The following is a 13,196-nucleotide window of genomic DNA, read 5'->3' as shown; positions in this document are numbered from 1 at the left end:
GTGCTCCGAACACGTTGTAGAGCTAGCTACCTTCGCGCGCATCGTTAGAACTATAAAATGATACAAATCACGTGGACAGTTCCATCCTCGTTGACGACGCGCACTCCGCATTAACGGGAGTGCTTAGTGGCAATCTGTGCGGCAGGGGACAATGTGGAGGCTTTGTACGGACGCGATCATGCACTGCTATGGCCAAAGCTCTGCGACACTCAGAATGCTTGGCGACGAGCGAGTCGAGACGCAGATTCGAGATCTGAATCGGAACAGTGCAGAAAATAGGGCCAAGGAAAGACATGATGTATCTGGCTATCAGAGGGCTATATCAATTTGTCTTTTTCTTTCTCAGTAGACTTCCAGCACGTAGCGCTCTTCTTCCTTCAGATCGGCAATCTTTTCTTCAGCTTGCTCTCTTGACCAGCCATATTCGGTAAAGGCAGTAACAAGGGCCTCTTGGATATCTGGCACTGGCCACACGGGACCACAAAGAGTAAAGATACCCTTGTCTTCGTCGCGAACAACCTTGTTGTCCGTTGAGTCAATGTCAGGCACGAGGTGCTTCGCGAGCTGTTTGCCATCCTCGATGATTTTGTGCTGAATGTACACCTTCTGTTTCTGGTCGCGAGAGAACGCCAAGCCCAAATGTGTCAGCAGACCGTCTTGGACATATGCCTCGAGTTCTTCTCCGTACAGATACTCCATGGCGCGGTGTCGCGAGCCGAAATAGTAATACATCGGCCCCACTTCATGGCCCAGGCTCTTCTTGTAAGCGCGAGCTTGGAGAAAGGCACGGAACGGCGCCGCACCTGTACCGAGACCCGCCATGATGATCGGCTGCGAGTCGAGAGGCGGAAGCTTCATGACAGACGGTTTCAAGCTCACCGTCACCTTTGTGCCAGGCTTCAAGCCGGCCAGGTAGCGAGTACATTGGCCGAAGCGAGGGCTACCATGGGGTGTCTTCCAATCAACAGTGACAATGAGTAAGTGCACGGAGTTTCCGACAGCCACTTGTGCACTGGCAATCGAATAGTGACGCGGTTTGATGGGCTCAATGTTTTTCACGAGCCAGTCGATGTTCAAGTCGGCCGTCGGGAACATGTGCAGTACATCCACATATGTCACCGTTTCAGACTCGGACAGCTTCTTGAACGTCGAGTTGCCTTCGTTCGAGCTGATGAAACGGAGCCAACGGGCCTCGTCTTTGCTACGCACGATCTTGCCCAGGGCCTCGTAGAAGCTTTTCGGAGGCTTGCCAAAGATGTCAAGGTTTTGCTGAAGCGTCTGGAAGACCGTCCGACTTTCCCATGAACCTGGGCGTGTGACACTCGGCGCGTAGACCAGCTCGTCGGGAGACAAGCCACACCAGCGCACAAAGTCTTCAACCTCTTTCTCGTCATTCCACCCATGCACACCAAGTGCCTCACCCACCTCGTAGCGCAGGTCAGTGCCAGTGGTGTCCAGCTCCATATGGAATAGGTACCGGTCGTAGTCGAGAGGTGTCAAGCGCTTGTTCACAGCCACGGTGATGTTGTAGGTCTTTTCTGGCAAGTCGGGGCGCAATGCCTTGTCATCCAAATCATAAGCCTCGCGGAACATGAGTTGCCATGCAGCCAAAGCCCACGATGCACGTGTCACTTGACTCTCATTACCCGAATGCTTCGTTATTGCATACAAGCCGTTGTACGACAAGTGCGCCTGTCGGATGCCGGTGGCCTCGTCGGACTCGTCGTCAGACGAAATAGAAGCCGCATTCCAAGTGTCGGTAGGAACAGACGCTGTTCTATCAGCCAATACAGAGTGCATGGACTGATCACGCAAGAACACAGCTTTCTTCAGGTTTGACGCAAGCGTCGGCTCGGCGACAATGACGCTCGTCAGAACGGCGGATGCAGCCAAGTCTGCCGCAGCGAGAGGACGACCGTCCTTCGTCTTCCCACTGCCGTTAGACGAGGCAGTAGCTGTACTATCAAGCAGGCACTGAGCTGAGTTTAGGGCATCGACGACAAACACGTTCGCGTGCCTTTTAGCCAAAAGCGCCTTGTCAGCATCGCACAGCGACGCACTGACGTCGTCTGGAGTCCAGTTGGAAGCATTCAAGAGCACAGTACCATTGTCACGCAAAGCATCGAAGAGCTTGTAACCAGAGAGCAGTGTGGACGGTTCACTCACTATGACGACGTGGGAGGCACCATCGCGTGCGAGGAGATCCATCGGGATATCCAAACCTTGACGGTCGGACACAACAATATCCGTGCGCACAGCACCGCCTGCTGCAAAGTTGTCGAAGCGAGAAAGCATACGAACATGCTTGCCATTTTCATACAGAGCGCGAGTCAGCAGGGAAGCGGCCTCGAGTGTCACACCATGATCAGAGCCAAAGAACGTGATGAGGTGCGAGCCAGACAATGGCGTGAGATCTTTTACGTTGGTTGCTGACTGGTTCGCACGCTCCAAAATGGTTGTGAATGTGAGTGGCGTCGATGGCTGAGAAGCAGCCGCTTGCAGGATCTCGTACCAAGCCGCCAATCCAATGTGCTGACCGGGGGCACGCACGAGCGACTGGACATTCGGCACTTGCTCCGCAAATGCGCCACTCAGGACAGATTCGAGTGTATTCGAATAAATTGCACCGTCCGTGGAAGAAAATGCCTCTTCCACCACACGGATTGTCTGAACGCTCGTCGGCACAGCTTCGCGCAGAGCCACGTCATCCCATGGGCACAGCACACGCACACTGACGATGCCTAGCTTGCTACGCAGGGCGCTAGGCAAAGAGAGGAGGAGCGTGCGCGCACGCAACGACATGGCGCCATTTGGCATACACAACACCGTCTCGGGCGCTGCTGGACCCGTATAAGCAAACGGTGTAGGTACCTGACTAGATGGTGGCGACAAGAGGCCCATCTCGCACGCAGAGTAAGCACCGTCAAAGATGTGGACGAGCGCACGCTTATCTCGACGCGTGTATGCATAGTGGGCCATGTCGATCGCTTCTTGACGCGATGCAGACAAGAGAACTTCGAAGCCCGCATGTCCTAGCATGGAGGCAGTCGCGAGCGTCGACGCATAGTCATTCGTGACGGCCAGGTCCTCATGGATGGCTTGGTTCACGCCCGACACGTGAACGACGAGGTCAGCGTTAGCGGCGTCGATCGTAGCGAGCGATGGACCCATGGCCAAGAAGCCCGCAGCGTTGGTGAGCACTGTCACTGTCGAGCGACCACCTGCTGGCGTCGCAGCACTGCCTTCTCCAGCAAGGAAACCAGCGACAGCCTGGCCAGCGCCGGCACGAGTCTGCATAGGGTGCACAGCGACATTGGTGTCGTTGGAGCGCGATTCGCAGAATGCTCCAAAGCCTGTGGCGCTGCTTTCGTACGTAAAGATGGTGCCGCTGTGCTCGAGGGCAAGCATTTCAATCACGAGAAGGCTAAGCGTAAGCATACTTTTGCTCAAGTCAGGGAGCTCATGCACATTTCGCTGGCCCGCTGCGTTCAGTCCCAGCTGAATATGCGTGTCTTGCGGCTGAACGAGTGGCTGCGATGCGCGGGGTTCATTCGGCACACCCATGACGCCAACATTGTCGTACGTAGCATCCAAGTTCGATGTCGGCGCCACAAAAAGCCCCTCTTTGTCTACAGACTCGGCAGGTGCACGGAGGGTTGTGGCCTCCAGAGCCTTCTGTCGATCATCAACATTGTGTTGGAGTGCAGGAGTGGTACCTGCTTCGGAGGACCGGTCCCCACCGCGACCTGACGCAGTTACGAGGGAACGAGCGAGCGTATACAAAGCCGTGCCCACCACAGCGCCACCAGCAAAGAGGGCTGCGCCGTTGAGCGCTGAAGTCCTAGTAGAGGACATGGATGTGTCTCAGTGAGTTGATGCTTCGGCACACAGCCCTAGTGAAAGTGACGAAGTTGAAAACGTGCACAAATCAACGGCCTTACGCCACTGTTCTTCCGCTGCTGTGGTTACGAGGCAGTGTAAGAGCGGATGTTTTCAATCCTCGGCCAGAACAGCTAGCACGAGTGCCGGACCTTCTCCCACCCGCCTGCGTCAGTGTCGCCACGGTGTGCGTGTGAGCACGTCATCGGTCGTGCTCGCACATCACGTGCACAACGCCAATGACTCGGCGCGAGAGAAAGTGGGGAAATGAAGAACAAAGAGACTTAGCCCCCGATCCAACGATGAATGGAGGCGCGCACGCAGACAACTCCTTCTCCTGTCACAGTGGGGGCAGGCGAGCTGCGAAGATGTGCCTCACGAGGAATACGCGCCGTAACACGTGGCTTGATGTTGCGGTGGGGTGAAACTACGCGGGAGTTTGCGCGTTGGGCCTACGCAAGGGTCTCCTGTGGAGGCACATGAAAGCACAGTTGATTCTTGTTACATGTACGCAGACACATACTATGCGAATGTGATTGGCTATACTAGATGTCTATCCATCCTTGCCGTGCATGTGCTCGCAGTTCATCACTGCGGATCTCCCCAGATTCTGGGGCCGCCGACACGCCCTCCCGCTGATGGAACGGTGTCGTAAGCGTTTCAAAGAATTTCAGGTTCGCGCGCGCGCGCGCGCGCGCGAACGAACCTGAGCTGGGCTAAGATAGGCTGGGCCAAAATTTCGGTTCATCTTTTCGAGACGTTGTCCAGGACGTTCGACACCATCTCAATTTTCACGCGTGCCCTACGTCATTGATTGTGGTGCGCACGACGCATACATTCCTTTTCGTGACGCTCCTACAGACACTCGCACACGCTTGTCTATAACCTCCCCTTTTGCTTTATTCAGTCGGTGGTCACGGTTCACACTCACTGCTAGTGCTGGCATCCACTCAGTGGTGGAAGATCGTGTCACCTCGTTACAATACCCACGATGCGAAAAGCACTCAATGCCATGAACATTCCGCGGCTGCGCAAGAACCAAGCCGAAGTCGGGGACCAGCAGCCGCCAGAGCACGTGCTGTCGAGACATGCGGCGTTGAATCGCGCTGCGGAACCTGCGGCCGTAGGCACCTCACCGTTGCAGGGTGTCCGTCGCGCGAGCACAGATTATGGGTATGATCCATACGATGAGGACGTGTCAGAGCGTACAGGCTATTTGGATGAAGAACGCGATGTCGATGAAGACGACGACCCATACGACGACGATGAATCATACGAAGATGAATTGTACGACGACGAGGATGCTGGGTATGGTGAACGGACAGGGCATGATGGAGAAGACACACACACGGAAGTCACTGGATATGGCGACGAGGGCGAAGAAGAAGATGGTGTGTATTCAGACGAAACAGGATACGACGACGGGTACACGGAGCAGACCGGCTATGATTATGAAGACGATGCGTACACGGAGCAGACCGGCTACGACGATGACGCTTACTCTGAAGGCACGGTCACTGGCTATGGCGACGAATACTCTGAAGGCACTGGCTATGACGAGGGTGATGTGACTGGCTACGAATACGACGATGATACCACGGATGATGTACGCATCGGGCACGGCTCTTTGCCTGACGGGAATTCCCATCGGGCCTTTGATCCTTCCCTGCAGAGTTTGGAGGAGAGTGAGGTCGATGAGACCGAGCGATACCCGTCGACGTACGAAGACTATGACGATGATTACATGTACGACGATGAACCGGTCGATCGTGACTTGGAAGAGCCAGAGGAGTACGGCGATGAGTACGCCAGTGACTTTACGGAAACGCTCTCAGATGAGATGCCCAGTCCGAATGCTAGTGCGCTGTCCTTGTCGAGAACCGGTGACCCTGGTTCTCCTTCTTCGGCAGGCGTTCGTCCAGGTGCTTCGGACGTAGGAGCTCTAGCAACGGGAGCTGGAGCGGGAGCTGGAACTGGAACTGGAACCGCTGCTGCCGCCGCTGCTGCCCCGACCAAAGCGGCTCGCTCTATGGAAGGTCGCGAAGCACCGGCACATGTCACTCATGGTGGTCAAAGAAAAGGCATATTTCTCCATAGTCTGCGTCGCAAGCAGGAGCCTGGACAGGAGCCTGCGCCGCAGCCAAAAATGTCGCTTCTACGCCGACTTCCCATCTTGGGTCAAAAGCGAAAGACAACGATGGACCGTCAAGAACAAACGTCACTTCGCCGATCTATTTCGCAACGTCGTGATAATGCCCGGGACCTTCGGCAAGATGCCCAGGCTGCCATTATGGGTAATGTCTCTCATGGGATGCCGGATGCGAGACCAGCTCCTCCAATTGACGGCTTCAAAGTGGCCCCACCGATCGGAGGCGGTGCCCGAGTGTTGGGGGCCGACCAGGCGCCAGCACATCGGCCTGGCGTGCCCACCGGGCCGGCAGGTCCTTCAGGCATGCGGGTAATGAATCCGGACTCCCTGCCAGTGCAACAACGGGCGGCGAATCCACCGCTCGCATCGAATGACCGCCGTGCCATGCCTGCGCTCGCGGCGCCCGGCAGGCCGCATAAACCTCGTCCGCCGACGAATCCGCGTTATGGCCCTGACTCGCATCCGGGTGGGGCTCCCATGCAAAGCACAAACGCACCAGTGCTTGCATCGGCTGCTGCGGCGACACACAACGACCTGGCTGAGAGTGAGCGGAGCGACTCGTACATGGGCACGACTACGGAGGCATACTCGGATCAAGCAAGCAGCACCCTCACGGAACGCCCCGGCCTGTACGGCGATGATTCGTTCCGTACGGAGTCCGACGTTGAGCGAGAAACAGAGATCGACACAGACACGGAGCGTGAACCGTCGGTCGGCGCGCCATTCACTGCATCAGCAGGAACTGCTGCGTCTGTAGCGACGCCAGTGCGAGCCACGGCGTCGCCAGAATTCCGAACGCCGGGACCATTCCGAGGCATGCCACATATGACAAGCGCGTCATCGCGCTACGCACAAGTCATGCCGCAGTACAGGAACATGGCGGCTGTGTCGCCACACATACTCTCGCCGACATTGTCGAGCCGTGGCATTCCCGTAGGCCATGGCCCCGCTGGTGCCGCTGGCGTCGGGGCTGGTTCGGCCGCTCTCGCGAGGTCGCCAGCCTCGGTTTCTGATGTGTTTGTGGACACATCGATGATGGGCTCCGTGCCAACCTCACCCGCCATGTCAAGGCAGCTGCTGCCAATGCAGCATGCGCAGGGCGGCGTTGGCGATGCATCGACGATCGACTCGACATTGCCGGACTCCCAAACCGACACTCGATCCGGCAGTGCAGCCAATGCGTTGTACTCACGCGCAACTAGCTCACGTCCGCACAATGCCGTGCTGCGCGACGAAACGAGTGGTCGTGTGCCACAGTTCGTGGATCCCTTCGCGGATGGCAATGCACTAGACCGCTTCTCGCGCGAGATCCGTCGGCCTGAGAGCATTGAGCCTAGCCTGTTTGATGGTGAGGCTGCGTCTGGCGGGCAACCGTCGAGTCCCCTCATGCCGCGCACGGGGCCGCTGAGTGGGCAGCGTGACTCAGACTCGTCGTCTACCATGCCGGCCGTTCGCACGATGGCGGAGCTCAAGACGCCGAAGCAGCACAAGCCGACCGATTCCACTACTTCCAGTGACTTTTTCACCGTCCACAACGCTTCGATTCGCTCCGGTACGCCCATGCCTGGCCTGCGTGCGGCTAGACGCTCGGCACATCGTGTGACTCGCGCGGGCACAGGAAACCGAGGCTCGCCGGCTCGCGCTAGGGGTTCTGCCCGCACCCACACTTCGCATGGGATGTCGCCTGAACGCCGTAGTGCACACAAGAGCCGGTCCAAGGCCAAGGACGTGCCACCCGTTCCTCCTGTGCCGCCAGTGCTGCCAACGCCCAAAGCATCTCCCACGCCGAACCGCACGCATCGCAAGAAGCACGAGGCGCCCATGAGTTTCCGCAACCTGGAGAAAAAAGCGCCCAAAGGTCGCACCGGTAGCAAGCAGCGAACGCCTCGAGCGCTGCGCGATCCGAGCAAGTATCTACTGACACCTTCCGTCGCGCCGACGGAGACAGATTCCGAGGAGCAGGCCGAGCTGTCAGGCTCGAAAGCAAAGAAACAGCCGCCAGCGTCTCGGCGGCCATGGCTCTTGCGTGACCTGTCGGCGGAGGAGACACACTACTTTTTGCGCGAAATGATCAGCAAGGAGCTGACATGGGAGTGGGACCGGCTGTTTGTCATGCGCTCGTTCGATCGCCCCATGGATTCGGATCAGCTGCAGCCGCGCAAGGCTGGTCGCCGACCAGCCAGGTCCGACTCAGATTCACGCGCCGGCGATTTCTCCGACTCGTCCAGCGCAGCAGCGCTTGGACTCACAGACGACGAAGATGTGTTCCGTCGGGACGTGTATGATCCCCATCCGCCTCCGTTGGATTTGCCACTACTACGATTCTTACTCCGGAATGCCTTTTGTACATTCCCCCTGTTTGTCCCGCCGGAACAGAGCAAGAATGGTCCTCGCATGCCGAACAAGTCGGCCGTAGCACGCATGTACTTTTTCTCGGCCATCATGCCGATTGCTCGTGAGATTCAGGCTCGTTCTCTCAGTGCGACGGTCGATCGACTCGGTGAGAGCGACGGCATGCCATTCATGGGACAGTCGTTCACGTCATCTATCATGCAGCTCATCAAAAAGTGGTCCACCCGCTACATCACCGCCGTGCTGCGTGTGGGCCCAGGTAGTCCCTACTATGGCGCGGAGCCGGTGCACAATCGCTCGCTGCCATGGCCCAACGCGAAGCTCCTCCCACCCGAGGCGTTCGTGTGTTACCGGCGCCCCACCGACCGTCTGCGCTTTGGCGGCTTTGAAGTCGACATTGTCGCTGTGCGCGAGCACTCACACCGAGAACGCGACTTCTTGCTGCGGATCCGCCGGCCGAACCGCATGGATGAATTCGTCGTCCGGAACGACCGCGACTGGGACGAGTTCCGTGCGAAGCTCGCACATGAACTAGGCCCCTTTGTGCATGTGCGCCCGCTGCCGCGTCTGCCGGGCCGCATCGAGCTTGAGAAGCAAGCGATGGATGCGTCGGATGACACTCGCAGTGCTGACTCGGAATCGTACTACACGCGTGCGTCGTCGTACGCCAAAGGCAACGCGGAATCAGGCTCAGTCTCTGGCTCCGGCTCGGTCTTCGACTCTGGCTCTGGCTCTGGCACCAGCTATGCGGACTCTGCCTCGTATTACACTGACAGCAGCGAACACCCTGCATCACTTAGCACGTCTCGGCCACCGCCTGGCATGACTGCAGCTGACATCCTCAAGCCGCTGTACGGCCCTCGTTCTCATTCTATGCCGCGCTTCGAGGTGGACCGCCGCCTCCTGCGTTCGTGGCTGCGTGATACCCTTGCCATCCGCAGCATTGCAGACAGCAGTGAAGTGCGTGCCTTCCTGAGCATCGGCTGCTTCAACGACCGCGAGCTCGATACCAACGAGCTGCTGAATATCGCAGAGCGCCGCCGAGTCGACTGTCGCCGCATCGAAGAGCGCGAAAAGGATGCGGAAATGGCCGGTGAAAGCGTGCTAAGTATCCGCCGCGTGCAGCAACGCATCTGGGTCGACTGCGTCGATGGAGATGGGTTCTTGAAGATGTTCGATGCGCTGAAGGCCACGTCGTCCTACGCGAACCTGCCATCGTCGTACCAGATGATGTGGGCTTGGGGCAATCTGCAGGCAGCTCGCTTCCTCTATGGCATCTTTGTCCAGGGCGACCAGTCTCGTGCGAATCTCGCTCGTGCCCGTGACATGATCGACGCAATTCCATGGCGCAAGCTGGCAAATGCAATGCGTCTACCTGCCGTGCAGATGGTGGCCGAGTGGCAGAAGCAGTTCCTGCGCAACCGGTTCTTTCATGCGCTCTTCCAGATCGTATTCGAAGACAACCCGGTCGTCATGGACGAGGACCTGCGTGCCTTACAGCAGGCCATCGAGTCTGACACAATGGTCCGCAAGCTTCGCATGTACGTCGAGAGCCCCGAAGATTTCAAGCGCCTCGTGCGGCAGCACGCCGTCAAGGCCGGGATCCCGCTCGTCGCTGCGATTGTCCGCGGGTCCGACGCTCCCAAGCTCAGCAAGACAGACGTCCAGCGCGTCATTGCTGCCTCTCGCGAGTACACCGACTTCATGAACTCGCATCCAACGGCCATCCGCAAGAAAGGCAACACAAGCCCCGGCTTCACACTCATTGTCAACTTGCAGCGTGTGCTGCGCCTGTATTCACTGCACCGCGACGTGACACAGATCCGCGGCATGTTGCAAGACCCAACGATCCTCGATGCACTTACAGTCCTGCTAGAGCCCCTGCTCGAGGCGCTCGTACGCCTGCATCGTGTCAAAGGCATACGCGAAGACTTGATGGACCTGCACGTATTCCTCCTGCGTCTCTTTGACCTTCTTGAGAGTCTTCGCGCGCGTGTGCAGGACCCAGCCCGTTCCATCAACACATTAGCCTCGTTCCTGGACCGAAGTGCACCGGGCCTGTACGATTTCCTTCATCGATGGTCGCATGTCGATCCAACCGTGTTCAGCACATTTGCTTGGTTCCGTCACTTGGCCATGAGCGTCGGTGTCGGCTCAGAGGATCTCGCCAGTATATGGGATCCGCCCTCCTCGGTCATGCATGAGACAGACCCAAGCGTGGAAGAGGTGACCACCGCCTTGCGCTCGACCAATCTTGATAAGTTCAACTCACTCAATGTCGACGTCTTGTCAAATCACACGCACTTGGACCCGAACATCAAGGCCGAGATCGTGGCTCTCGTCGAGGCTGCTCGGAGGAAACGTGGTCGTCAAATGGAAATTGCTAGTCGGTGGGCTGCCGGCGATACAGAGGCCGACTTTAGTATCCAAGTGTTCGGCGATGGCGACGGGCATATGCGCCGCGAACCGTTCCTGCCGAAAGAGCCTGCTCCAGCGCCAAGGACGGAGCTGGTCGATCGTTTGCTGCGTAGCTTCCGCGAAGCTGTCTCCAGTGCACTGAACCGCTAAAGGATGGATCTCGTCTGTCGCTGCCAAAGAATCATCATTTCGGGAGCTTGTCGTGGATCCTCTCGTCTTCCCTAAGCCTGATTGATGCATAATCCCTTCTTTTTCTCACCTTCATTCGTTCCGTCTTGCTCTTGTTTCATGCTGTTATTCTTGTTCATTTGCCTGTTTCCTAATAACTGTTTTTGATATCTGTTTTTTAGCTAAGCATTCCATGTAGGCATTTCTTCTAGTGTATGTACGCAAGAGCCATAATGACACGCTGTCTTGACAACCGCATCTCGCGAATCGACACGACGTTCGTTTGCGTGTAGCATGCACACTGGTAGGTTGTGTTCCCCGTCCAATGCCTTGTATCGTCGTCCCCTACCACATACATTCCAATTCGCTAAGTCTCCTTGAACCTCTCGTAGTATAAATATTCCGACTATTAGATCTATTCTTGTTGTATATGAACACGGTTGACGTGAAAAACGCAACTTATGAGATGGGTGCACAACGCACCACAATGCACCAAGGATTCAAACTCATAAAAAAAGGTGAAAAAAAAAGGACACGGGAGTCAGGGATACTTGGGCCAAGTTGGGATCAGGTGTTGGAGCGTCAAGATGCAGTTGGCGGTCGTTGAGGCCTTGTCGTTGCACATGTCAGGGCACGTAGCAAACAAACAACAAACGGGTAAGCGAGCAGCATACACCAACCCACCCTTCTCACTAGCCAACTTGTACACGGAAAGAGCGATTGAAGTAAGGAAACGATGTTGAATCGGGAGCGAAACGACAGGCAATGGAGTGTGGCAAGTGACCATCCTGGCGGATGAGAGGTATGCAACTTATTTTTTTTAGAACTTGAGCGGCTTCAGCTGCTCCCAAGAGAACTCTGAGCGACCAAAGTGACCGCCAAAGGCAGTCTGGCGGTAGATGGGCCTCTGCAGCTCAAGGTCACGCACAATGACACCTGGCTTCAGGTCAAAGTTGTTGCGGATAATCTGAACAAGCTCCGCATCACTCTTGGAGCTTGTTCCATACGTGTCGACGTAGATCGAGAGCGGCTCAGCTACACCAATGGCGTACGACAGCTGCACAAGCGCGCGACGAGCAAGGCCCGCATGTACAAGCGATTTGGCAATCCAGCGCGCCGTGTAAGCAGCCGAGCGGTCGACCTTCGAAAAGTCCTTGCCGGAGAATGCACCACCGCCGTGAGCACCCCAGCCACCGTACGTGTCGACAATGATCTTCCGGCCCGTCAGACCAGCATCACCCTGTGGACCACCAATCACAAAGCGACCTGATGGCTGGATATGGAAAACGGTGCGCTCATCAAGCATGTTCGAGGGGATCACCTTCTCGATAATCTCCGACTTGATCTTTTCACGCAGCTCCTCTGTCGACACGTCATCTGTGTGCTGCGTTGACACGACAATTGTATCCACACGCACAGGCACAACAGCGCCACCGTCCTTCTTGTACTCAATCGTAACCTGCGTCTTTGTGTCAGGCAGGAGCCACGGCAGGTGGCCGTTGCGACGTGCAGCCGACAACGCATGGTTCAGCTTGTGTGCAAAAACGACAGTCAACGGCATCAATTCCGGCGACTCATCCGAAGCATAACCAAACATGATACCCTGGTCACCAGCACCATGTGACTCCAGTTCACCGTGGTCCAGACCTTGCGCAATATCAGGCGACTGCTGCTCAATAGCGACCATGACGTTGCATGTCTTGTAGTCGAATCCTTTGTCAGACGAGTCGTAACCAATCTCCTTGATCGTGTCACGGATGATCTTCTGATAATCAAGCTGCGCCTTCGACGTGATCTCTCCGAACACAAGGATCAGACCCGTCTTGGCCGCCGTCTCACAAGCGACTTTCGAGTTCGGGTCTTGCTGCAAACACGCATCCAGGATGGCATCAGAGATCTGGTCACAGATCTTGTCTGGGTGTCCTTCACCGACCGACTCCGACGTGAACAAGAAGTGTCCCTCTGGCAGCACCTGTTGGCTCGACATGGCAGTATGAGGTTGTTGAGTGTGGGTGGGTAAGAAGATTCCGTCCGTGCTTCTTGCAATTCCAACCCCTGCCCCTCGTTCATCCGCCCCCACCTGCCCACTCCGCGTCATCCAGTTTGGCGAACGGGTCGTGCGCGCTCTGCTGGCACCGGCCGGTGCTGCTGCTGTAAAGCCAGCTTCACCCAATCTTACACGCGTGTTGCAGCATGTGCCCCTGTAGCACGCCATCCCTGCAGGTACGTT

At 56.9% G+C, this 13,196-nt stretch overlaps 3 protein-coding genes across 3 annotated transcripts; 1 reads left to right on the top strand and 2 right to left on the bottom strand.

Moving 5' to 3' along the window:
* Positions 1-342: 342 nt before the first annotated feature.
* MGL_3047 (uncharacterized protein) lies at positions 343-3,855 on the bottom strand (the record flags this gene model as incomplete). Its single annotated transcript, XM_001730009.1, has 1 exon — positions 343-3,855. The coding sequence occupies one exon, from the start codon at positions 3,853-3,855 to the stop codon at positions 343-345; it is 3,513 nt and encodes a 1,170-aa protein (XP_001730061.1).
* Positions 3,856-4,870: 1,015 nt separating this feature from the next.
* MGL_3046 (uncharacterized protein) lies at positions 4,871-10,948 on the top strand (the record flags this gene model as incomplete). Its single annotated transcript, XM_001730008.1, has 1 exon — positions 4,871-10,948. One exon carries the CDS (start codon positions 4,871-4,873, stop codon positions 10,946-10,948), a length of 6,078 nt encoding a protein of 2,025 aa, XP_001730060.1.
* An 838-nt stretch (positions 10,949-11,786) lies between these two features.
* On the bottom strand, positions 11,787-12,953 carry MGL_3045 (uncharacterized protein; the record flags this gene model as incomplete). The annotated part of the gene is made up of 1 exon (XM_001730007.1): positions 11,787-12,953. The coding sequence occupies one exon, from the start codon at positions 12,951-12,953 to the stop codon at positions 11,787-11,789; it is 1,167 nt and encodes a 388-aa protein (XP_001730059.1).
* Positions 12,954-13,196: the final 243 nt, after the last annotated feature.

The sequence above is a fragment of the Malassezia globosa genome, assembly GCF_000181695.2.
Source record: "Malassezia globosa CBS 7966 chromosome Unknown mgl_sf_7.1, whole genome shotgun sequence".
NCBI classification, from domain to species: Eukaryota; Fungi; Basidiomycota; class Malasseziomycetes; order Malasseziales; family Malasseziaceae; genus Malassezia; species Malassezia globosa.
The sequence above is the reverse complement of the archived record's forward strand: the minus strand, read 5'-3'. Positions and strand labels throughout refer to the sequence as shown.